The sequence below is a fragment of the Mercenaria mercenaria genome, chromosome 9, assembly GCF_021730395.1.
Source record: "Mercenaria mercenaria strain notata chromosome 9, MADL_Memer_1, whole genome shotgun sequence".
Classification (NCBI taxonomy): Eukaryota; Metazoa; Mollusca; class Bivalvia; order Venerida; family Veneridae; genus Mercenaria; species Mercenaria mercenaria.
In genome coordinates this window covers 57897548-57925354 of record NC_069369.1, presented here as the reverse complement: position 1 = coordinate 57925354, position 27807 = coordinate 57897548, and the positions used below count along the sequence as shown (strand labels likewise).

Sequence of the window (27807 nt, the reverse complement as noted above, 5' to 3'; positions counted from 1 at the left end):
AAGGCCATATTTTTCATGGGATCTGTATGAAAGTTGGTCTGAATGATGATATCTAGGTCAAGTTCAAAACTGGGTCAAGTGCGGTCAAAAACTAGGTCAGTAGGTCTAAAAATAGAAAAACCTTGTGACCTCTCTAGAGGCCATACTTGTGAATGGATCTTCATAAAAATTGGTCAGAATGTTCACCTTGATGATATCTAGGTCAAGTTTGAAAGTGGGTCACGTGTCATCAAAAAGTAGGTCAGTAGGTTTAATAATGAAAAAACCTTGTGACCTCTCTAGAGGCAATATTTTTCATGAGAGCTTCATGAAATTTGGTCAGAATGTTCATCTTGATGATATCAAGTTAAAATTCGAAACTGGGTCATGTGCGGTCCAAAATTAGGTCAGTAGGTCTAAAAATAGAAAAACCTTGTGACCTCTCTAGAGGCCATATTTTTCATTGGATCTTTATAAAAATTGGTCTGAATGTTCATCTTGATGATATCTAGGTCAGGTTCAAAACTGGATCACGTGCGGTCAAAAACTAGGTCAGTAGATCAAATAATAGAAAAACCTTGTGACCTCTCTAGAGGCCATATTTTTCATGAGAGCTTCATGAAATTTAGTCAGAAATTTCATCTTGATATCAAGTTAAAATTGGAAACTGGGTCATGTGCGGTCCAAAACTAGGTCAGTAGGTCTAAAAATAGAAAAACCTTGTGACCGCTCTAGAGGCCATATTTTTCATGGGATCTTTATGAAAATTGGTCTGAATGTTCATCTTGATGATATCTAGGTCAGATTCAAAACATGGTCACGTGCGGTCAAAAACTAGGTCAGTAGGTCAAATAATAGAAAACCCTTGTGACCTCTGCAGAGGCCATATTTTTCATGGGATCTGCATGAAAATTGGTCAGAATGTTCAACTTGATAATATCTAGATTAAGTTTGGAACTGGGTCACGTGTGATCCAAAACTAGGTCATTAGGTCAAATAATAGAAAAACCTTGTGACCTCTCTAGAGGTCATATTTTTCATGGGATCTGCATGAAAATTAGTCAGAATGTTCATCTTGATAATATCTAGGTCAGGTTCAAAACTGGGTCATGTGCGGTCAAAAACTAGGTCACTAGGTCAAATTATAGAAAAACCTTGTGACCTCTGTAGAGGCCATATTTTTCATGGGATCTGCATGAAAATTGGTCAGAATGTTCACCTTGATGATATCTAGATCAAGTTCAAAACTGGGTCATGTGCGTTCAAAAACTAGGTCAGTAGGTCAAATAATAGAAAAACCTTGTGACCACTCTAGAGGCCATATTTTTCATGGGATCTGTATGAAAGTTGGTCTGAATGTTCATCTTGATGATATCTAGGTCAAGTTTTAAACCGGGTCATCTGCGGTCAAAAACTAGGTCACTAGGTCTAAAAATAGAAAAACCTTTTGACCTCTCTAGAGGCCATATTTTTCACAAGATCTTCATGAAAATTGGTGAGAATGTTCACCTTGATGATATCTAGGCCAAGTTCAAAACTGGGTCACGTGCGGTCAAAAACTAGGTCAGTAGGTCTAAAAATAGAAAAACCTTGTGACCTCTCTGGAGGCCGTATTTTTCATGAGATCTTCATGAAAATTGGTGAGAATGTTCACCTTGATGATATCTAGGTCAAGTAAAAACTGGGTCACATGCCTTCAAAAAGTAGTTCATTATGTCAAATAATAGAAATACCTTGTGACCTCTCTAGAGGCCATATTTTTCAGTGGATCTTCATGAAAATTGGTCAGAATAAACGACATCATACTCAGTTCATGTGGGGACAGGTGAGCGATTCAGGACCATCATGGTCCTCTTGTTATAATTGTACCCCCAAACAACAAAGTTGTTAGTGGGGGAGGTATACTGGTTTCAGGTTGTCCGTCTTCCGTCTGTCCGTAGACACAATCTTGTGCGCACCATCTCTCCTCATCCCCTTGAAACAATTTAATGAAACTTCACACAAGTGATCAGTAACAACAGTAGTTGTGCATGGGGCATGTTAGGTTCTTTCAGAAAAAAATTTGCAGAGTTACGGGACTTTTTTTTTTGTTACTATACTATATACATAGACACAATCTTGTGCGCACCATCTCTCCTCATCCCCTTGACACAATTTAATGAAGGGGGGAAAAAAAAAAGGGAAAAAATATTTAAAAATTTTTAAACCTATTTTGTCTTCGGGGAACTTCTTTGCTATAAAGGTATGCATGCCATGTACAAAAAAGAAGTTGCCATTAATGTCACTTATTTGCCTCTGTAACCAGTTCATGAAACGTTAAAGACATATATTCTATCAGTTTGATTCGGAAGGGGTTTTTTAGTTGTTAATTAGCTTACAAAGTAAAGTTATTATTAATGTTTAATTTCCTGCCCGTATCTCTGTACATAAAATGTTATAAAAAATACCCATGATTTCATATAAGCTTAAATAATTTAGTATAAATGTATGAAGTAAGAGTATGCAACTTGAGATCAGTAACAACAGTGTGAATTCATTTAAAAGAAAAATGAATGTTAATATAAAAAATCAGTTGCAGTTTAGGAAACCCCATTTTCTATAAAATACATGTATGTGTTTCAAGTATATGTGGCTTTTACACAATTTGGAAATGCTCATGTATTTCATGCGCAAATGGAAATAGAGAAACCATACTTAATTATCTCTCCCCCCACTGGGGGAGACATATTGTTTTTGCTCTGTCTGTCCATATTTCTGTCCGTCACACTTCATTTCTGATCAATAACTTGAGAAACATTTATCTAGAACCTTCAAACTCCATAGGGTGGTACGGCGTATAGGGTAGATGGCCCCTATTGTTTTTGAGGTCACTCCATCAAAGGTCAAGGTCACAGGGGCCAGAACAGGGAAAACTGGTTCCGATCAATAATTTGAGAACCACTTGACCCAGAATGTTGAATCTTCATAGGATGATTGCACATGCAGAGGAGATGATCCCTATTGCATTTCAGTCACTAAGCCAACCATCAGTGTCTGTTTGTCTTCCGCTCCTGTCCCCTGTTGACTTCTTGCCTATTACTACTATGCTTTGGGGGAAACATCTGCTTTTCTACAAAGCATGTTACAGTTCATTTTGATGCAAACACTTTCTCTTACAGATTTTCATGAACTTCCAGCAAAATACTATGACAGTTCCAGTATGGCTGATGTGGGTTTAATGCTGCTTAGTTTGGTTGAGGAAGCTTACAGCAAGCATGCCAACAGACAAGCTGTTCTGTATGATAATGGGGACCATCAGTCGAGCATCTCTTACAAACAACTGTGGAGCATTTCCATACAGGTGATACTCTTAGAAATCTTGCTGTGCTTTTGTTTCCTAGTTCTGTAGACAGGTATGAGAGGTATTCATCAGCAGATTCTTTCTCAAGTCTTTATTCAGTTTAATAGTGTGTAACACTGTTTTATATCAGTTTTGTGAGTTATGTGAAAGCTCTCAATTAACATAAAACCAGTGCAGATTTGTTTTCTTAAGTTACAAACAAGTCCTTACAGTGAAATTCTGTAGTCTGGATTTGGTCGCACTATGACCATTTTCTTGATCATTTAAGCTATTTTACTAGAATATTAGAAATAAGCGTTTCAAAAGCACATTGCAATAGACTGAAACATTTGTTTAGTAAAATTATTTTGAAAGATGGTTTTTATTTATCTCTGATATTGAATAATGAAATTTTTGTTCAGGTGAAGAAGTTGTTAACTGGGAGAGAGAAGGAATTTTGTAGGTTTATGTCTAAAGATAGATCACCGCATGCCGACCATTTTACTTGGTAAAGGTTTAAATGTTGATTACCTTTGTACTTTAGTTAACCTTTAGCCTGCTGGCGGCAAGTAATTTTGCCTTTGCGACCAGTGCAGACCAAGTTCAGCCTGCATGTTCGTGCAGGCTGATCATGGTCTGCACTGTTCGCTATTCAGTCAGTAAATTTTAATTGAACACCCCTTGAAATAATAAGTGGTACTGCTCAAATTCAATGATGGACGAGTCCATTTTGGAAATTTAGCAGGGTAAAGGTTTAATAACTGAATATTTTTTACATGGTATTGACGATGTTTATTTATATGGAGAGTGTATGACTCCAGTAGGTCATTTGGTGGTGTATATTGTGTATGGTGAAATCATCATAGAATTTTGTGGATTTGGCCAAAATGGCTATGTTGTGGAGAGCTCAGATTTTGTTATATTCGTGTAGCCACAGAATCAAAGATCATAGTCTCCATGAATGATCATGATTTCTCTGTATTTGAATAGTGAGACCGAAGGTTCAGTATGAGTCTAACTAGTAGTAACTACATGTATTTCCACCTTGTATTAGAAATATGCATAAAGTTGACTCCTACATAATTTATGCAAGAATTTTGTATAATAATTATGTGTAGTAAAGTTGAAGTGTTAATTCTTTCAAAGGGATTACTTTCTTTCTTTCCCTTAGGGTCCTTGATGTAAAGCGTCTTCTACAACTTTGATGTTAAGGGTTTTGTGTATGCTATGCAAGTGCTTAAAGATGTTGGTGCCCAGGTTGTTTTGATACACCAAGACTTTATTCAGGTACACACATGAAATATTGTCCAAAGTTAAATATTGTAGCAATACAATATATTTTAATACATAGATGTCATACAGATTGCCAACAGTATTTTTGAGAGAAATGGGTAGGCACATCAAATAAAGGAACAATTGAAACACATCACTAGACTTCAAGCATGATTTAAGTTATATAAACAATGCATATTCTACAAACAACACAGCCTGGAAGACATCTATTGGTGTGTTGTACAGAGGTTGATTGTACTGGTGACGTTAATTTACTGACAAAATGATCAACTTAGTTTAATTTTGTCTAAAGAATTTCTATCACTTTTAAGTGAGATAATTTGCGCATGCAATCTCTGATTGTCAAACAATGTGTAGCTAAGCAGCAGTTATTTTATAAGAATTTTAGTCATAGATCAGAATATTAATTGTATTATTTTTATAAAAAATACATTTGGTATTGTTGGAAGGTCTTTGATCCTGATAGGTATTTTTGACTAGTTAAACTAAAGAGCTATGAAATGTATCTATACTTCTTTGGTTAAACAGTAGTTCTGCTGTCATAAGTTTGTGCAAAAATAAGTAGTAACTTCTCAGTGACAGATCATATTATTTTATGCAGCTGTACAGCATTGCATTGAAGCAGAAGAGGTGTTCCACTGGGCTCACTGTTCCTGGATTTGAGGACTATTTTTTTGTACAGTTTACATCAGTTGTGAGAAAGAAACATGTAAATAGCTGGCATACTGTATCACTACATCAGGGACACTGGCAAAGCTAAAATTGTTATGGTTCCAAATGAAAGTGTTGTACCTAACATCCTTCATTTGAGGTTAGTTACATTATGTTTATATTAACCTTTACCCTGCTAAATTTCTAAAATGGATTGGTCCATTATTCAGTTCGGGCAATACCACTAGTTTATCAAAGGGTTGTTCACTGAAAATGTACCTACTGAATAGCAAACAGTGCAGGCTGATCTTTGTCTGCACTTGTAGCAAATGTGGAATCTCTTGCTGCCAGCAGGCTAAAGGTTAATATGCTCTGTACTGTGTAATCTTTTCATTTCATTAAAATGAACTTTCATGGTTTTAGCAAAAACGGGCAGTTTTATGGGGGCATGAGTTCGGGCATTTTAAAGTTCTCAGAATAATTAATCCCCTAGGAATGGTTTCTGTCCGTCCTTCCGTAACACTTTCGTGTCAGCTCCATATCTCCTAAACCCCTTGAAGGATTTTCATCAAACTTGGGTCAAATGATCACCTCATCAAGACGATGTGCAGAACTCATGAGTCAGCCATGTCAACTCAAGGTCAAGGTCACAACTCAAGGTCAAAGGTTTAAGCTCTGTACTCGTAAACCCCTTGAAGGATTTTCCATCAAACTTGGTCAAATAATCACCTCATCAAGACGATGTGCAGAAATTTATGAGTCAGCTATGTCAGTTCAAGGTCAGAGAAAACAGCCCAAGGCAAAGTTTAAACCCCTTTTACTAACCATAACAGTGGCGGGTTTATTTTCTGTCTTTCGGGCTGCCTTGTTATGTAAGTAAAGAGGAGATTGAATTTCAGAACAATTAATAGAAGATATTGAGTGAACAGCAGATACAATATTTTTTAAAGTGGCAAAGCCGTGAATGAAAATATAAAATCTGGTTTTCCTGAGTGAAATGTTTTATCATGCATTAAGACGGGATCCGGACATTTGGGCCCCCCCCCCCCCCCCCCCCCCCCCCCCCCCCGCCTCCCTCCCCAAGGACATTTGCCAAAAGTGGACTTCTGGACATTTGCCCCCCCACTTGAAATGGTAGATAGGACATTCTTACATCTTTCTAGTAGATAATTGCCAAATTAACAAGTTTTAGTGTTAAAAACATTGCACAAATTAAAAAATTATAAGATTGTTATGAGCACTTTTATATACACTATTTGTCTGAATGCGTAATGCTTGACGTTTGATGCAAACATCTGATTGTTTCCTTTAATTTATGATGGTACCTCAAAGTTGTATTCTGCATGTCTACATAATTATTTATGCAGGTGCGAAGTAATGTTGCTAGTATCACTGGGGACGGGGCGCGGGGCCCGGTGACAGGGTGGGAATGCGGCTGGCAAAGGGAATCCATTGTGACCTTGAGACTCATGTCGTGCTGGGTATCCTTGGCCGTGGCCTCGGGGGGCGTGCTCCCAGAACTTTGGACAGGGCCGCGTTATTTCGCACCTATCCTACAACTGTTAAATTGCAATTAAGTAATTTAATTCAGACAAAGCACATTCCGACTGAAATGCTATTTTCAAGCACATGTCTGCACTAGCTCATTGAAGATGTGCCCATTTAGCTTCTCAATGACAGCTGAAACCCAGCACAGCATTGTCGCCCATGTGCTTTGTGCGTTTGTTACAAAATGTTTAAAATAATGAACATAATAATGTTTCTAATCAACTTACTAATGCATCTTTTGACATCAAATGATACTCCCATCTGTATTATTATTAATCCACAATGATTGAATATTATTATAATCCTTACTTCTAATAAAACAAATACCAGGTCACCTTTCCACTGTCAGTGCACATATTTTTACCAAGAGAACCAGTCAATTGTGAGAACGCACCGATAAACACGCCCATGTGTAGTCATTCACACGTTTAATAGCTTTGACCCAGTGATCGTGTCAGCTGTTCGCTCATACATCATGTAATATGATATGAGATGAAATAAAGTGTTGTCTATTGTCTATATAACTCAATAATAGGCTATTATTTACTTTAACACCTGAATGTAATTAACATATTCATCAAATTTTTATCCATAAAATAGTTTTTTTTTACTGAAAATTACCTTTTAGAGTAATTTTGATAATAAAACAACATAAAACACAGTAAATCTACTAGCACATAGGACAAAAACACATTTTTTTTACTTGATATTTTTCAGTCAGTGAAAACTATATATATTTTTATTAACATTTTAACATTATACTTTTCAATAATTTAGATTTATATAATTATGTCTCCCTGAGTGGGGGAGACATATTGATTTAGTGTTGTCCATCTGTTTGTTCATCTGCATGTTACAAAGTTTGTCCACACAACTCCTCCGACACCACCAGGTGGATTTACACGACACAAAGCTTCACAGGAGACACCATTGCCAAGCCTGGATGTACATGATTTTCAGTGGTGTTATTGCCCATGATTTGTTGTATTTTACCTTGTCCATGCAACTGCTACAATACCATATGGAGGAATTACATCAGACTTAATAAAAGAGACCATTGCTAAAAAATCTAGTTGTGCATGTCATCAGCATATTCCAATTTGGTGATTTTCAGCTGAGTTATGGTCCTTGATTTGTCAAATTTTGATGTTTTGGCCACCTCTCTTATTATAATAGGGCGGATTTCCACCAAACCTTACAGGAGTGATCAGTGCCAAGTCTTATTATGCATGTTACAGGGGTTATAAGTGCCAGGCTTAGTTATGCGTGTCATCAGCATGTTCCGGTTCAGTGATTGTTAGCAGAATTATGGCTTTTGATATGTCATATTTTACTGTATTTACACTACTTGCTGTATATACCATTAGGCTGAATTTTACCCAACCTCACAAGTGATTAGTGTGTAGCGTATTAGTGACTATGTCATTGTCTTGTTCTGATTTTTAGTAGAGTCTTGACCCTGATTTGTCAGATTCTTTGATATCTGTGCTACTTCTTCTATACCAGTGTTTGCAATTTCACCAAACTTCACAGGAGTTACCACTGCCAAGCCGTGTTGTGTATATCATTGGAATGTTATGGTTCATTGATTTTCCCCGCAGTTGTGGCCCTTAATTTGTGGCATTTTGCAATTTCTGCATGGTAAGTTGTGTGAGACATTTGTTTTGCATGATAAAACAATCTGTAGTTTCATTTTTCAGAGAACTGTTCTCCCTGATGTCTGATGACCTTGTTCTGGCAGCGACAGCTTTGACCTTTGACCCTAGTATTGTAGAGATATTTATGGCACTAAGTGTGGGTGCGTGTCTGTTGATAATACCTCCAGCAGTGAAAATGATGCCTGATCGGTTGTTGGAGATGATTCACGGGAGGAATAAAGTCACTGTCATTCAGGTATGATCCTTGTATATCTAAAGTCCAATATATGCCTGTATGTTGAGCACTTTGCAAGGAAAATTGTTTGAAAAAAGAGCAAGTGGAGAAATCTTTCATGGAAAAGTTTGAAGAGTAAATTTTACAACAAGTGTTTTAGTTTACAGGGATATCCGTATCTTAACCCTTACAATGCTGGACACGATCAGTTCTGCCTTTGCGACCAATGTAGATCATAATCAGCCTGCACATCCGTGCAGTCCTATCATGATCTGCACTGTTCGCTATTCAGCAGGTATCTTTTTGGTAAGCACCCCTTATAACAGTTAATGGTACTGTCCAAATTGGAAGATGGACAAGTTCAATATAGAAATTTAGCAGGGTAAGGGTTAAAGCTCAGTAAATAGAGTGTGAGATGATGAATTCAGCAGGGGAGACTATTCAGTGTTCTGTGTAAAGATTTGATACAGGGCAGTCTGAAGTGATTCAACCTCTACCTTAAATGACTGTGGAGAAGTTGCCCTTTACTTGCAAAGAATGGGTCATTACTCATTCAGAATCAATTAACAGTTGCTAGATTTATTGACTGAAGTATGTTAGAAATGGTATGAAATCCATTTCAAATAATCAAACTTAAAAGAAACAACTTGCTAACAAACTGTATTTTTAAGAGCAGATGCATAATTGGTGTTACAGTAAAACGGCATACTGTTTGTTGTACTGCTAGAGTGGAGGTAACGGTTCTGCCTCATCAGGAGTTTGGGAATATACTGTCTTACTTAGAGCTGGCCCTGTAGCCATAAGATGAAGGCCTTGATGTATAATGAAGAATGTATCTTATGGCTTATGGGAAAGAGATTTTTATGTGACACTGAAATTGCATGTTGCATTGATGTTTTTATATTTACAAATACACAATCCAAGAGATATATAGCTGAAAGATTAAAAAGGCATATCATCTGGGTAGCAGATTTGACTTGTTTTCCAGGTAACACCAACATTGATGTCCAGATTTAATGCCAGTAAGTTATCCCAGACCATCCTTGGAGATAACTCTGTGATGAGAGTTGTTGCCCTTGGTGGAGAGAAGTTCCCATCATGCTCCTGGTTACAGTCTATAAAGTCGCCTAGCAACAAGACTTGTTTCTACAATCTGTATGGTACAACAGAGGTCTCCTGCTGGGCAACTTACTATGAAGTTACAGAGGAAGACTTGAGGTAAAATATTTCATTAATCACATGCTTCTTCGGTTTCCTTGGCTGAGTGTTGAAGGGTGCTGATGTCAATTTACTTGCCACACATTGCTTATGGATTCATACAAGTAATATCTACAGAGGCATATGGGGTATTCACCTCCACCATCAGAACTTGGGGAAAAAATTTTAGAAGTCTGCTTTTGATTGACACCATTAACATTTATGATCACAGCTCCTTCTTTTTGCTACTTGAAATAACTGCCCAAGGCTGATGTGCCCATGACTATGATAGACATACCGGTAATCATGCCATAACATATAAATGATTGGTAGAAGTGCAGTTTTTACAATGGATATCAATTATACATTGAAATTACATTGAGGAAATTTTTTTTTTGCTTCTGAGAAATCACTCAGTTTTTACCCACAAGGAAATTTGAGGACTGCTGGCTGGCAACCAAACTAATGTCTGTTCATATAATGAAAACTACTAACTGACAATTTAAGAATGGGGCGATGTGATAAATGATAATTTTGACTTGCTGCTAAATATGACTTTAAAATGCCAGTCATACATTTGGAGAAATAATTGTACTTGCCGAGAGACTGCATTTCTGGAAATTAAGCAATAGAAATTACTAGAAAAGACTCATCAATAGAACTTAATGCCATATTTGATTTTTGTACATAGGACATCAGCAGAAATTTCTCTTGGCCATCCTCTGCAGGGTACAGTGGTAGAAGTCTGTGATGATACAGGAAATATTGTTACTGAAGGACAAGGCAGGCTATGGATTGGTATGAAAAATATATGGAACACTTCCACTATCTTACTTCAGTCTAATCACAATGTTAGATACTGAGACATTGAGAACTGTGATTGAAAACTGATAAAATCAGTACAACATTTTGAGAACTCATACTACATTTATGATCATATTTGCAATCACTTGCCCGTTATCTCTGTGGGAATGATGTGCTCTGGTATTCTTTGCAAAAGCTGTCCAGATGGCTTCTGAAAGGTCATTGGTTTTGTCAAGGTACCCGTCTCTGCCTGATATTAGGCCAAGAGAGACACCTTGGATTTTTTTCCACCACAAAATCTGGAATGTTGCCATTTGACCAGAACTGTGTCTGCGTGACATACAACTAAAACAAAGATAAATCTTATTATGTTGAAAGTCCTGATATCTTTTTGTTCATGTTGACATACAAGGCTGATTGATGTCATAATGTATAAAAGTGCATACAAATTTTATAAAAGTTTTGTTTATGACAGACTTATTTTATTTCTTTATATATTAGCTTATATTCAGTGTGCATTTTAGATGTTCTGTTGCAAAATTTTACAAAACCTTACTATTAAACCTTGAAAGAATACCACCGGTACACTTTAAAGCAATATGATACCATCGGTACTGCGACTGAAGCAATTTTCAGTGTAAAACATATACATAAAGTGATTAAAAGAAATTTATATTCCATTATTGACAGGTGGCAGAAATAGACAGTGTATAATAGATGAAAGTGAGGAGCTGAATTTTGATAAGCTCGTACTGAGAGATACAGGTGATGATGTCAGAGTAAAGGGGAACAATCTGTACTATATTGGCAGGAGAGATCAACAGAAAAAACGTAATGGTCGGAGAATTAATTTGGAGGAAATCAAAATGGTAAAATGTTTTTAGCTCATCTGATTTTTTGAAAAAAAATGATGAGTTATTGTCATCACTTGAGCGGTTGTCGGCGTCGGCGTCGGCGTCGGCGTTGCCTGGTTAAGTTTTATGTTTAGGTCAGCTTTTCTCCTAAACTATCAAAGCTATTGCTTTGAAACTTGGAATACTTGTTCACCATCATAAGCTGACCCTGTATAGCAAGAAACATAACTCCATCTTGCTTTTTGCAAGATTTATGGCCCCTTTTGTACTTAGAAAATATCAGATTTCTTGGTTAAGTTTTATGTTTAGGTCAGCTTTTCTCCTAAACTATCAAAGCTATTGCTTTGAAACTTGGAATACTTGTTCACCATCATAAGCAGACCCTGTACATCAAGAAACATAACTCCATCTTGCTTTTTGCAAGATTTATTGCCCCTTTTGGACTTAGAAAATCAGTTTTCTTGGTTAAGTTTTATGTTTAGGTCAGCTTTTATCCTAAACTATCAAAGCTATTGCTTTAAAACTTGCAACACTTGTTCACCATCATAAGTTGACCCTGTATAGCAAGAAACATAACTCCGTCCTGCTTTTTGCAAGATTTATGGCCCCTTTTGGACTTAGAAAATATCAGATTTCTTGGTTAAGTTTTATGTTTAGGTCAACTTTTCTCTTAAACTATCAAAGCTATTGCTTTGAAACTTGCAACACTTGTTCACCATCATAAGCTGACCCTGTACAGCAAGCAACATAACTCCATCCTGCTTTTTGCAATAATTATTGCCCCTTTTGGACTTAGAAAATCATTTTCTTGGTTGAGTATTATGTTTAAGTCAACTTTTCTCATAAACTATCAAAGCTATTGCTTTAAAACTTGCAACAGTTTTTCACATTCATAAGTGGACACTGTACATCAAGAAACATAACTCTATCCTGCTTTTTGCAAGAATGATGGCCCTTTTTAGACTTAGAAAATCATGGGTAGGACAATATTTCTATTACACAAAAAAAATCAGATGGGCGTCAGCACCCGCAAGGCGGTGCTCTTGTTTTGTCTTGAAATCTTTTAATTTTGTGGGGATGAAATTGTTGGGTACGAAACCTCATTGTTTAGGCCAGAATGGCTATTTCATGGGAATACATGCATATGAATATGTGGATTTCAATTTTTGAGCATAATATAAATTGAGCCATGCCATGGGAAAACCAACATAGTGACTTTGCATCCGCGCAGTCTGGTCAGGATCCATGCTGGTCGCTTTCAAAGCCTATTGGAATTAGAGAAACTGTTAGAGAAACTGTTAGCGAACAGCATGCATCCTGACCAGACTGCGCTGATGCCCAGGCTGGTCTGGATCCATGCTGGTCGCAAACCCACTATGTTGGTTTTCTCATGGCACGGCTCATTGGGATTTTACTCGTCATTTGGGATTTAATTTCACAGATTGATAAAACGATGATATCTGCAAAATTAGTCCCCCATAAAAATTAATTATACATTGATGACTTCACAGTATAGAGTAAAAAAATTGGCCATATTTGTGGCTGATTTATGTGTGTAAGTAAAGAAGTAATGGATAAACTAAATACTGTAATACACATTTATTCATTATGTGGTATAGTAATATAAACATAAAACAAATATAAAGAATATAAATGGTTTTGCAAATATTTGATGTAGAGCAATATTGTTACATCTTTGTTTAAAGTATTTTTCTCATCTGCAATTTCTCTGTTGTATGATTGATGTTTTTAACATCATTTTTTTTGCAGTAAATGAGTTATGCAATAGTAGCAGACTGTTTACCTAAACAGTGTTTCTTGATTCTGTACCTGCCTTAACCATTACCCTACTAAATTTCTAAAATGGATTGGCCAGTGATCAGTCATTCAGTTTGGGCAATAACACTTCTTATTCAAAGGAGTGTTCACTGAAAATTTACTGACTGAATAGGGAACAGTACAGACGTACAGGCAGGCTGATCTTGGTCTGCACTGGCCTCAAAGGCAGAATCATGTGCTGCCAGCGGGTTAAAGGTTATTCTAACACGATCCGATTCATTTTCCTATGAAACAAAGAAGGCTGGAAACAGTGAATTATTAAACAACAATTCATTGTTCTGACGTCACGTTAATTACGTCACAGTGTCAAACGGCGTAGCGGCACGCTGGAAAAGAAACCGATTGAAAACGGGCAAATATTTAATGAATGCCGACAAGGATGTACTTCAAAATCCTTGGTTACATGTTAGAATCGAAATAATATATCTCATTTAGTGATTTGCTTGTGAATAAATCATTGTTTGTCATTCAGATGCGCCCTTGTGATATAATTCCTTCGCATCTGAACTACAAACTGATTTATTCAGGGACAAATCACCGATGAGATATATTATTTCTTAAACTTATTCTCTGTAAGTATTTTATTAATCAGAGATGGGGGATGATTATTAACTTCTGAGCTGCTGATTTTCTCAGTAAATTTTTAAAAATATGATGTCTTACCTGGGGATTGAACTGGCACCTTCATGATTCATAGTCTCATAATACTGTGCACTTGGTTCAAACAGTATTTATTTCAGCATTCGTGTACATGTACAAATATGTGTAATATGTAATGGTCGAAAGTGTTAAATAATGCAGGATAAAGAAGTCATTTTGCATGTATCATAAATTTTCCTGTATTACTGATTTATTCTGTTGTAAATTAATTCATAGACATTTATCTGTAATTTTGTGACTTTAGAATTAGGTTGGGGTTGCAAAATGATTAAATAGATGTTATAACCTTTCAATCTCTTTTAAATTTTAATGTTTTATTTAAAACATACTTGTAGTGTTCTACACACTTCAGAAATTTCATAAAATATACTTCTGTAATATGATGTATATTGCAAAATGTATCAAGAAGGCATTAAAAGTTTTGTTAAGTGTACATAAACTACATAGTATTTATAAAGTTTTTTTATCTTACAATTTCAGGTGGGGAGGAGAAATGTAAATGTTCATGACTGTGAGGTAATGCTTATAGGAGATCAGCTGATAATGTTTGTTGTACTGTCACAACACACAGCGAACACTGATATGGTCAGTGTGTATATGAAAGAGAACCTGCCCTCCCACTGGTGGCCAGATAGTGTCATAATCATTGCAAACCTGCCAGTTACTGAACATGGTATGTTGTTCTTCCATTGTCTTGTGAAACTAGAAAGTTTCATAGCTATATTTGCTGTCTTTAGTCATAAAAATAAAACTTTTGTTATAAATAATCTTACAAATTATCAGAGAGAAGAAAGGTACTTAAGTTCTAGAAGAAAAGGAATAGGTATTTAAGTTTTATTGGAAAGAGGTTGTACATTTAAGTTTTATCAAAAAATTGCTAGGTATTTAAGTTTTACCTGTCCAGAAAAAAGTAGGGTATTAAATTTCATAGGAAAAATACAAGGGAATTTAAGTTTTATCAGAAAGGGGCAGGGTATTTAAGTTTTATAGAAAAAGAGGCAGAATACGTAAGTTTTATCAGAAAGAGACTGAGTATTTAAGAGTATCAGAAAAGGGCTGGGTATTTAAATGTTATCAGAAAGAGGCTGAATGTTTGAGTTTTGCCAGAAAGAGGGAGGATACTTACATTTTATAAGAATAGGGCTGGGTATTTAAGTTTTTTTCAGAAAGAGGCAACATATTTCAGATAAGGGCTGGGTATTTAAATTTTTTAACAAATATGCCGTTTTTTTTTTATGTTTTATAAGAAAGAGGCTGGATGTTTAAGTTTTATCCGAAAAGGGCCAGGGATTAAATTTTTTAACAAACATACAGGATTTTTATGTTTTATAAGAAAGTGGAAGGATCCTTACATTTTATCAGAAAAGGGCCAGGTGTTTTAAGTTTTTTTCAACAAAGAAGCAGTATACCGGTATTTCAGTTTTATCAGAAAAGGGCCAGGTGTTTAAAGTTTAACAGGAAAGGGTGGATATTTAAGTTTTATTGGAAAGAAACTGGGTTTTTAAATTTCGTTGGAAATTAGCAGGTTATTTTAAGTTTATTTGAAAGAGGCAGGGAATTTAATTATAGACTGCTCAGCTGACATGAAATTGATCCTCAGAACATTGACATGTGAATAAGACTTTTAACTGTTGTTTTGTTACCAGCTTTTAACAGATCAAACAATTTTAAAAGTTTGAAAAAAAGCTTATATTAATAATTTGTTATATGTTTTTAAGGAAGATATTCATGCTACTTTCAAAGGTTACATACTTGTAATATATTGTTGAAAGTTTAATTTTTTCAGGGAAGGTTGACATGAATGCTCTAGAGAACATATATCGAGAAAGATTATGTAAACCTGATAGAATTGATGCCATTGAATATCTTATGTCAATGTGGAAGGTTAGTTTTCATAGTGTTTATGGATTTCATACACCACCCAATGTTGAAAGCAAAGAATTTTCCTATTATAAGAGGTTGCAGTCTTGATACATATATGTATAATTATATAGAAAAAAATTCATAGGTGTCTTAAAATTGTATCTTATAGTTAATTAAATGATTTTCTACAAATGCATATACATAGAGTCAAATAATATTATGTGGAATCGGTCATCTCTATCAAGCAGACACTTGTCTTAACCTTTAGCCTGTTGGCGGCAAGTAATTTTGCCATTGCGACATGGTCTGCACTGGGTGCTATTCAGTCAGTAAGTTTTCAGTGAACACCCCTTTGAATAATAAGTGGTACTGCCCAAATTGAATGATTGACCAGTCCATTTAGGAAATATAGCAGGGTAAAGGTTAAACAGCCACATTTGGTAGTTCACATTTCTATTTTCTTCCAGAGCAAATTAACCTGTATTAAGCAACAGCCTACCTAAATGGTCACTTTTGCTGCTTTTCTTAACTTGTTGCTAAAGAAAGGTTTGACTCTAAATTTGAATGACCAAATTAGAATTGACTGGTGTTTTATGAATATGTACATCCCAGTTAGGTTAAAAGTTGCAATATTTTGAATTTCATTAGCACATACAACACATTGATTTATGTGGTAAAGTTTACAAGTTTGTAATCATGTAATCTCAACTTATTGTACATAAAGAATTGTATGTAGATAAAAAGTTAAATGTTTCCTTGAACACAAATTTAAACATTCAGTCAAATCACTTCTAAGACAAAAGAAAATATTTGTGCTTTCCTGTTACAGGAAAGCTTGAAATACTGTAAAATATTTAATTTCATGTGTACAAAATGTCATGGCTTTAGCTAAAACGGCTGTAGGGATATAAATTCAGAATTTCAGACAACTTTTGAAAAGTAAAATGAACGGGAATTTACCTTGTTTGTTAGGATTTAATTACACAATTTAACCCAACAACAAAATCAACAAAAATTATTCACTTAGAAATATTAATGAAGTGAGGTATGGGATTCGATAAACATAATTTTAGGTGCTGGAAGCTACAAGTTTGCCATTATGTGGATTGTGATTAAGGAGGTAGGTTACCTTGTTACAAGGGTAAATTCAAATTAGTTCAACCGCAGCATTTTTTTGTATTTCGTGTAATATGAAGTTTGAACTGCTAAAATCTCAGTTTCGTTTGTCTCTGTCCCTTCAAGTTCAATTTTTATCCAGGTTTGAAGAACATGACCCTCCAAAGGTATTTCATACTGAAAGAAGAAGGAAAATACGGATATTTAACACTTTTCAGTGTATTTTAGTTTCATTGATATCTGTAGAAGTAAGCATAATCTATAATTTTACTAGTATGCGCGTTAGCTTTCTAATATAAGCTTAAAATGTATATGTCGCGGGGCTCGTGTTTCCATGGTAACGCATTTTCTCTCATTTTTAAACAACTATGTATAAAAATAGGGGTTTTCGACGGCTTCAGTGCCATTCTGTTAATGACCAACATGGAATATTTGGGTAATATTATTAGCAAAATACCAAGTACTATACATGGTACCCTATTTTTCTTAAAATTTAAAGTAACCATGGCAACAGAGATGTTTAAAATGGCTTATATCTTGCTTTTTGCCATAATTTCTTATAAAATAATATTGAATAAGATTATCTTTCTAGCTGATGTAGCTTTAAAACATATTATTTCTAACGTAAGTTATATTTTCGTGTTATCTGCATTTATTCAAACAGATTTCTAAGCTTAGAATACTTACAGCAGTACCCTTCGTCTGGCATTGTTCATGGAAAAATCGTTCAGCATGTTACTATTATTCTCATGGATATTGTTGAAATGAAAACAAAAAGCCGAATCTGTGTTTTTTAAATAGACTAGTGTCAACGCTTTTGAATTTTACATTTAGATACATAGGTCACGGGCTTCGTTTCCATGGTAACATCAATTCAATTCAAGAAACTACAATTTTCTACTGAAATTTGAACAATTTTAGACCTTAGTTTTAGTATATAAGTAACAAATTATCAATGGAAGCTGAAAAATAGGTATTACAAATGAAACTGCTAGATTTTTTATTTGAAAGTGGCCGTAAAAAGTAACTTCTCACCCAACTATATTCCAAATAACATTGGTTACCATCATCCATTTTCTTACATTCCGCATAACATTTCAATATAATTACATAAAAGAAGCAAAATATTGATTATTATTCAGAGCAAAAGACTCATAAAAAATATTTCAGCAAATAATGGTTATTTGAAAATAGTTTGAATAAAGAAAATGCACATAATTACGTACTTCCAAGATAAAAGCTATCAATTTTGCGCGGTAATTGACACGTAACGTCATGGCGTCAATGACGTCATTTTAAGGCAACATTGTTTTGAAGCGTTTCTGCGGCAATTTATTCATTATTTCTGCATTATTAAACCATGAAGCGTCAGATCGAAGACAGGTCTATGATTTGTTTTCAGAAGAATGAATATACAAATACATTTAGTTTGTCGTAAACGTCGTCGTAAATCGTCACGTTAGCTTCCGGTTGGACATGCGCACATACAAATATGAAGGTAACCTACCTCCTTAATCAACTTTTGGAAGATTTTACAGATTTTACAGATATTAAGTATGGTATATTGTAAATCTCATTAAGGCAAAATGCAGTTTGTAAATCTTATTTAGGAAAATTCTTAGGATGCATTTATTTATCAGCGTGTTTTGCTTGTGTATTCCACAGGAACTTACAAACAGAGCTGCAAGCATACCAGAGACCCAGAACTTTATTCAAGCAGGTGGAGATTCATTGAAAGCTGTCCGACTTGCTAATACTGTTGAAAACATTCTGAATGTGCAGCTGCCACAGCTAGTTGATATAGTGTTACATCAAACATTCAGTGATGTTAGAAAATATTTGATCTCCATAGTGGGACAGGGATCAGAACAGGTTGACAAAGAAAAATCTGAGGGTTTGAACGATAATCAAATTGTTACTGATGAATTGAATAAAGGGGAAAGTATAAATAATTTTGAAATTGAAAGAAATACTAGTAGTACATTAGATGACTGTAATCAAAAGTTAATTACTACAAAGGAAAAGATAATTTATAAAAGAAAATTGGACGAGGATCAGCCATTGAGAAAACTGACTAAAGTTTTAAATGATATACAGTTTACAGTTAGTAGATGTAACAGACTTGACTACATTAATTGCACAGAGACAGAATTTATTCGTGGAATGACTTGCAGAAAAAGAAAGGCTGCCTTTTCTGTAGCTGAAAAGAGAGACGAGTTGAAAGTTGTACGAGAGTGTTATTTGAAGTTGGAAGAAATGTGGAAATACAACACGGGGAAATGTGTGGATGCGTCACCATTGCTGGTTGTTAAATCCAGGTATGTTTACTATGGTTTTTAGCTCACCTGTCACAAAGTGACAAGGTGAGCTTTTGTGATCGCGTGGCGTCCGTCGTTCGTCGTCCGTGCGTGCGTGCGTAAACTTTTGCTTGTGACCACTCTAGAGGTCACATTTTTCATGGGATCTTTATGAAAGTTGGTCAGAATGTTCATCTTGATGATATCTAGGTCAAGTTCGAAACTGGGTCAAGTGCGGTCAAAAACTAGGTCAGTAGATCTAAAAATAGAAAAACCTTGTGACCTCTCTAGAGGCCATATTTTTCACGAGATCTTCATGAAAATTGGTCAGAATGTTCACCTTGATGATATCTAGATCAAGTTCGAAACTGGGTTACGTGCGGTCAAAAACTAGGTCAGTAGGTCTAAAAATAGAAAAACCTTGTGACCTCTCTAGAGGCCATATTTCTCAAAGGATCTTCATGAAAATTGGTCAGAATGTTCACCTTGATGATATCTAGGTCAAGTTCGAAACTGGGTCACGTGGGTTCAAAAACTAGGTCAGTAGATCTAAAAATAGAAAAACCTTGTGACCTCTCTAGATGCCATATTTTTCATGAGATCTTCATGAAAATTGGTCAGAATGTTCACCTTGATGATTTCTAGGTCGAGTTCGAAACTGGGTCACATGGGGTCAAAAACTAGGTCAGTAGGTCTAAAAATAGAGAAACCTTGTGACCTCTCTAGAGGCCATATTTCTCAATGGATCTTCATGAAAATTGGTCAGAATGTTCACCTTGATGATATCTAGGTCAAGTTCGAAACTGGGTCACGTGGGATCAAAAACTAGGTCAGTGGATCTAAAAATAGAAAAAGCTTGTGACCGCTCTAGAGGCAATATTTTTCAAGAGATCTTCATGAAAATTAGTCAGAATGTTCACCTTGATGATATCTAAGTCGAGTTCGAAACTGGGTCACGTGGGGTCAAAAACTAGGTCAGTAGGTCTAAAAATAGAAAAACCTTGTGACTTCTCTAGAGGCCATATTTCTCAATGGATCTTCATGAAAATTGGTCAGAATGTTCACCTTGATGATATCTGGGTCAAGTTTGAAACTGGGTCACGTGCGGTCAAAAACTAGGTCAGTTGGTCTGAAAATAGAAAAACTTTGTGACCTCTCTAGAGGCAATATTTTTCACGGGATCTTTATGAAAATTGGTGAGAATGTTCACCTTGATGATATCTAGGTCAGGTTCGAAACTTGGTCACGTGCGGTCAATAACTAGGTCAGTAGGTCTGAAAATAGAAAAACCTTGTGACCTCTCTAGAGGCCATATTTTTCAAGAGATCTTCATGAAAATTGGTCAGAATGTTTATCTTGATGATATCTAGGTCAAGTTCGAAACTGGGTCACGTGCGGTCAAAAACTAGGTCAGTAGGTCTAAAAATAGAAAAACCTTGTGATGTCTCTAGAGGTCATATTTCTCAATGGATCTTGATGAAAATTGGTGAGAATGTTCAGCTTGATGATATCTAGGTCAAATTCGTAACTGGGTCATGTGCGGTCAAAAACTAGGTCAGTAGGTCAAAAAATAGAAAAACCTTGAGACCTCTCTAGAGGCCATATTTTTCACGAGATCTTCCTGAAAATTGGTGAGAATGTTCACCTTGATGATATCTAGGTCAAGTTTAAAAGTGGGTCACGTGCCTTCAAAAACTAGGTCATTAGGTCAAATAATAGAAAAACCTTGTGACCTCTCTAGAGGTCATATTTTTCAATGGATCTTCATGAAAATTGGTTAGAATTTTTTATCTTGATGATATCTAGGTCACATGTGCTCAAAAACTAGGTCACTTTGTCAAATAATAGAAATAACGACGTCATACTCAGTTCAACACTGGGTCATGTGGGGATAGGTGAGCGATTCAGGACCATCATGGTCCTCTTGTTATACTTTTGCTTGAAAATAAACTGGTTATGGGGGTTACTTGCAGCTTGTCATACTTGACTTTCCATTAAAATGAAAATATTAAAATGCAATGAGGAATTAGCATATCTATAGTTCATATTTACTGGCTGGAGTAAGACTATAAAGTTTACCATTCTGTGTGCTATTTAACAAAAACAGAATGTCAGTTATGGTCGTATGTTTGAATTCATTAGTGTAGATAGTTTTTAGTTGAACTAGATGTAGTTACAGTAATAATATGACAAAATCAACTTGTACCAATCCTTTCTTTTGTACCAAGCCTTTCCATTGTACCAAGCCTTTCTGTTGTACCAAGCCTTTCTGTTGTACCAAGCCTTTCCATTGTACCAAGCCTTTCCATTGTACCAAGCATTTCTTTTGTATCAAGCCTTTCCATTGTACCAAGCCTTTCCATTGTTCCAAGCCTTTCCTTTACCAGTAAAGGGAGATTCTTTTCTAAGGACCAGTATAAATATTGTTTGACTTGGATATCCTGTACAGATCTAAGGAATTATCATATCAATAATAAAATCTGGGACTATATTTCAGTGGAGAGTTTATTGTGATGGTAGGATCTCACTCTCACAGATTCTCTGCTATATGTGGCTCTACGGGAGAGAGACTATGGGAGACAACTCTTCCTGACAGAATAGAGTCATCAGCCAGTCTTAGTGCATGTGGACACTTTGTTGTTGTTGGTAATATTTAGTTTTTCATTGTCATAATGTTTTAAGAGTTTTACAAATTATAGAATAGATTAAAGAAAGATTAATATTAAGAGTGACTTCACTTCTGCTGAGGACCATTTAGTTAATAATGTCTGAGTGGACATTTTAAAACAGATTCTTTACAGATTATTGTTCAAACTGTTCTGTGCTGTACTTATGTAAATCCACCAGTATAAGTATCTGCCTTTCATTTTTAGCTCACCTGAGCCAAAGGCTTATGGTGAGCTATTGTGACCGCTCAATGTCCGTCGTGCGTCTTGTGTCTGTCAACATTTTCTAAAAAAAATCTTCTTGAAAACCACTGGGCAGAATTACACCAAACTTCACAGGAATGATCCTTGGATGGCCACCTTTCAAAATTATTCAAAGAATTGAATCCCATGCAGAACTCTGGTTGCCATGGCAACCGAAAGGAAAAACTTTAAAAATCTTCTTGTCCAAAACCACAGGGCCTAGGGCTTTGATATCTGGTGTGTAGCATCATCTAGTGGTCCTCTACAAAAATTTTCAAATTATCCCCCTAGGGTCAAATATGGCCCTGCCCCGGTGGGCTCACATGGTTTATATAGACTTATATAGGGAAAACTTTGAAAATCTTCTTGTACAAAACCACATGGCCTAGGGCTTTGATATTTGGTATGTAGCATCATCTAGTGATCCTCTATCAAAGTTGTTCAAATTATCCCCCTAGGGTCAAATATGGCCCCGCCCCGGGGGTCACATGGTTTATATAGACTTATATAGGGAAACTTTGAAAATCTTCTTGTACAAAACCACATGGCCTAAGGCTTTGATATTTGTTATGTAGCATCATTTAGTGGTCCTCTACCAAGATTGTTCAAATTATCCCTCTAGGCTCAAAAAATCTTCTTGTCTGAAACCGCAACACTTAGACCTTTGATATTTGGTTTGTAGCATTGTCTTATGGTCCTCAACCAAAATTGTTCAAACTGTACCCCTGGGGTGAAAAGAGGCCTTTCCCTGGGGGTCCTAAGTTTTATATAGACTTACATAGGAAAAAACTTTAAAAATCTTGTCTGAAACCATACAACCTATGCTTTTGATATTTGGCATGATGCATTGTCTAGTAGTCCTCTACCAGAATTGTTCGAATTATGCCCCTGGGGTTAAAAGAGGCCCGCCCTGGGGTCACTTAGTTACTATGTGAGTTATATAGGAAACAATACTTAAAAAATCATTTGGTCCTATTTCCAAGACTGTTTAATGATAATTACCTGATGACCCCAAGTAATATGATGTCACTTGACTGTGACCTTGACCTTCTGACCTACTTTCTTGTTTTTTAAGATACAGCCTTGAAATTTTGATGACATACACAGTTTTGCACACCAATTGTAAAACTGAATATCATTGACCATGAATGTGACCTACTGACTTTCTTAATATTTTATCATCAGTTTGACATTTGAAACATGTAGCTCATATTACTCAGGTGAGCGATCCAGGGTCATCATGACCCTCCTGTTTTCATTTCCAATCAATGACTGGAGAACCATTTGATCTAGAACCTTCAGTTATTTATTTTTAGCTCACATGTCACAGTGACAGTGTGAGCTTTTGTGATCGCGCAGCGTCCGTCGTACGTGCGTGCGTAAACTTTTGCTTGTGACCACTCTAGAGGTCACATTTTTCATGGGATCTTTATGAAAGTTGGTCAGAATGTTCATCTTGATGATATCTAGGTCAAGTTCGAAACTGGGTCAACTGCGGTCAAAAACTAGGTCAGTAGGTCTAAAAATAGAAAAACCTTGTGACCTCTCTAGAGGCCATATTTTTCGATGGATCTTCATGAAATTTAGTCAGAATGTTCACCTTGATGATATTTAGGTCAAGTTCGAAACTGGGTCACGTGCCATCAAAAACTAGGTCAGTAGGTCAAATAATAGAAAAACCTTGTGACCTCTCTAGAGGCCATATTTTTCATAGGATCTGTATGAAAGTTGGTCTGAATGTTCATCTTGATGATATCTAGGTCAAGTTTGAAACTGGGTCACGTGTTTCCAAAACTAGGTCAGTAGGTCTAAAAATAGAAAAACCTTGTGACCTCTCTAGAGGCCATATTTTTCAATGGGTCTTCATGAAAATTGGTCAGAATATTCATCTTGATGATATCTAGGCCATGTTCGAAAGTGGGTCACGTGCGGTCAAAAACTAGGTCAGTAGGTCTAAAAATAGAAAAACCTTGTGACCTCCCTAGAGGCCATATTTTTAAATGGATATTCATGAAAATTAGAATGTTCATCTTGATGATATCTAGGTCAAGTTCGAAACTGGGTCACATGCGGTCCAAAACTAGGTCATTAGGTCTAAAAATAGAAAAACCTTGTGACCTCTCTAGAGGCCATATTTTTCCATGGATCTTCATGAAAATTGGTCTGAATGTTCACTTTGATGATATCTAGGTCAAGTTCGAAAGTGGGTCACATGCAGTCAAAAACTAGGTCCTTAGGTCTAAAAATAGAAAAACCTTGTGACCTTTCTAGAGGCCTTATTTTTTAATGGATCTTCATGAAAATTAGTCAGAGTGTTCACCTTGATGATATCTTGGTCAAGTTCGAAAGTGGATGACGTGTGGTCAAAAACTAGGTCATTAGGTCTAAAAATAGAAAAACCTTGTGACCTCTCTAGAGGCCATACTTTTCATGAGATCTTCATGAAAATTGGTCAGAATGTTCACCTTGATGATATCTAGGTCAGGTTCGAAACTGGGTCACATGCCTTTAAAAACTGGGTCATTAGGTCAGATAATAGAAAAACCTTGTGACCTCTCTAGAGGCCATATTTTTCAATGGATCTTCATGAAACTTGGTCAGAATTTTTATCTAAATATCTAGGTCAGTTTCAAAACTGGGTCACATGAGCTCAAATACTAGGTCACTATGTCAAATAATAGAAAAAAACGACGTCATACTCAGTTCAAAACTGGGTCATGTGGGGATAGGTGAGCGATTCAGGACCATCATTGTCCTCTTGTTGCAGTTACTGGATCAAAGGTCACGGTCACAGGGGCCTGAACGTGGAAAACCGTTTCTGATCAGTAACTTGAGAACGACTTGACCCAGAATGTTAAAACTTCATAGGATAATTGGAAATGTAGAGTAGATGACCCCTAATGATTTTTGGGTCACTCGATCAAAGTTCAAGGTCACAGGGGCAGGAAATTTGAAAACTGTTTCTGATCAGTAACTTGGGAACCATTTGACCAAGAACCGTCAAACTTCATAGGGTGATGGGACTTACAGAGTAGATGACCACTATTGATTTTGGGGTCACTAGAGCAAAGATCAAGGTCACAGGGCCCTGAACATGGAAAACTCTTTCCGATCAATAACTTGAGAACCACTTGACCCTGAATGTTGAAACTTCATAGGATGATTGGACATGCAGAGTAGATGACCCTTATTGATTTTGGGGTCACTTGATCAGAGGTCAAGGTCAGAGGGGCCAGAACAATGAAAACCGTTTCCTATAACTTGAGAACAACTAGGCCCAGAATATTGAAACTTTGTGGGATGATTGGACATGCCAAGTAGATGATCCCTATTGCACTATTGCAGCCAACCATCAATGTCTCTGACTTTCGCTCCTGTCCCCTATTGACTTCTTGCCTATTACCACTATGCATTGGGGGAGACATGTGCTTTTCTACAAAAGCATCTTTTAGTTGTTGACCTTTTTTATACGCCCGTTTGAAAAACGGGACATATTATGGGAATGCCCCTGGCGGGCAGATGGGCGGCTGGGCGGGCGGGCGGGCGGCGTCCACAGACCTTGTCCGGAGCATATCTTCTACATGCATGGAGGGATTTTGATGAAACTTGGCACAGTTGTTCACCATCATGAGACGGAGTGTCATGCGCAAGAACCAGGTCCCTAGGTCTAAGGTCAAGGTCACACTTAGAGGTCAAAGGTCAAATTCAAGAATGACTTTGTCCGGAGCATATCTTCTTCATGCATGGAGGGATTTTGATGAAAGTTGGCACAATTGTTCATCATCATGAGACGGAGTGTCGTGCGCAAAAACCAGGTCCCTAGGTCTAAGGTCAAGGTCACACTTAGAGGTCAAAGGATACAAGAATGAAAAATTCAAGAATGACTTTGTCCGGAGCATATCTTCTTCATGCATGGAATGATTTTGTTGTAGCTTGGCACAGTTGTTCACCATAATGAGAGGGAGTGTCATGCGCAAGAACCAGGTTCCTAGGTCTAAGGTCAAGGTCACACTTAGAGGTCAAAGGATACAAGAATGAAAACTTTGTCCGGAGCATATCTTCTTCATGCATGAAAGGACTTTGATGTAGCTTGGCAAAATTGTTCACCATCATGAGACGGAGTGTCATGCGCAAGAACCAGGTCCCTAGGGGTAAGGTCAAGGTCACACTTAGAGGTCAAGGATACAAGAATGAAAACTTTGTCCGGAGCATTTCTTCTTCATGCATTGAGGGATTTTGATACAACTTGGCACAAATGTTCACAAGCATGAGACGGAGTGTCATGTGCAAGAACCAGGTCCCTCGGTCTAAGGTCAAGGTCACACTTAAAGGTCAAAGGTCAGATACAAGAATGACTTTGTCCGGAGCATTTCTTCTTCATGCATGGAGGGATTTTGATGTAACTTGGCACAATTGTACACCATCATGAGACGGAGTGTCATGCACTGGTCCCTTCTTTTGAATTACTTCCCTTTGCTGTTACTATAAATAGCTTATATTGTAACTTTTTCATTATAAGTCGTAGGGAAAAATCGAGACCACTTTTCTGTAGTACAACATGCATGTTACATCCAATTCTGAGGTGTATTTTGAGCTATCTCTACCTGGTAAGAGTTTTTGTGTGGACTTGTAATTTTTTTTTTTCGATTTTTTTTTTTTTTTTCTCTTTAAAGATTTACTTCCCTTAGTTGTTACTATAAATAACTTACATTGTAACTTTTTTATAATTGACCGTAGGGAAAAACCAAGACCACTTTTCTGTGGTACAACATTGATGTTACTTTCAAATTTTGGGTGTATTTTAATGTATCTCTACCTGGTAAGGATTTTTTTTGTGGACTTAGAAAAATAAAAGAATTACAATAATTTCTAAAAAAAACAACATTGTAAACAACTAGAAAATTAAAATTCCATTTGCAAATACAGGTGCTAGTGTAAACAAATTTGCTGTGACGGGCGTATATTGTGACATTCTGGCACCCTTGTTTTAGAAATACATTATTTTAGGGTATTAATCAGAATATAAAAATGTTTTGCTTGTAAGTGTGGATTGGAAAACAAGGCATGTGGGTAACTGCATACATGTGATCTCCCGCGCGGGAGGGACAAAATCCCGATTTTTTCACCTTGCCTCCCGTCTCCCGACCAAAACCATAATTCTCCCGCTTTTCAAAAAAAAAAAAAAAAAAAAAAAAAAAAAAATCAATATTATGACTTGGTTGATAATTACTGAGGAGTGCCAAACATGTTTACACAGTAAATCAAAGTGTCACCGACTGTTGTGTGTTACACATGTTTGACACGTAGCTGGAGGAAAGAGTTAGTTTTTCACAGGTGAATTTTGATAACACGATTAATTGTTTTGATAAGGGATTAGACAAGCAGGACCTTTTCCACCTGTCTCATGGGGCCGAATATCGACCCATTCTCAATGCCAATTAGGCTCCATTTTTTTACCAGTATGAAGCAAAAAAACTCCAAGTCACAAGAAATAATTCCCAGCTGAAATGAATTTTTGATTATTCAAAGAAAATAAAATCACATAAATAATTGTTGGAAAAACCAACCCAGTACTATTTTTAGAACATGAATGTTATTTCCCCTTA

At 36.3% G+C, this 27807-nt stretch overlaps 1 protein-coding gene across 1 annotated transcript in view; it reads left to right on the top strand.

The window, feature by feature from the left end:
* Positions 1-3178: 3178 nt before the first annotated feature.
* LOC128559292 (beta-alanine-activating enzyme-like) overlaps positions 3179-27807 on the top strand; it is a 31210-nt gene continuing 6581 nt past the window's right edge. Inside the window, 11 exon segments of the mRNA XM_053550578.1 lie at positions 3179-3319; positions 5309-5333; positions 5336-5402; positions 8491-8683; positions 9651-9880; positions 10551-10657; positions 11354-11532; positions 14497-14689; positions 15803-15900; positions 18661-19313; positions 21790-21938. Of these exon segments, the coding sequence (XP_053406553.1) occupies positions 3179-3319; positions 5309-5333; positions 5336-5402; positions 8491-8683; positions 9651-9880; positions 10551-10657; positions 11354-11532; positions 14497-14689; positions 15803-15900; positions 18661-19313; positions 21790-21938 (2035 nt within the window).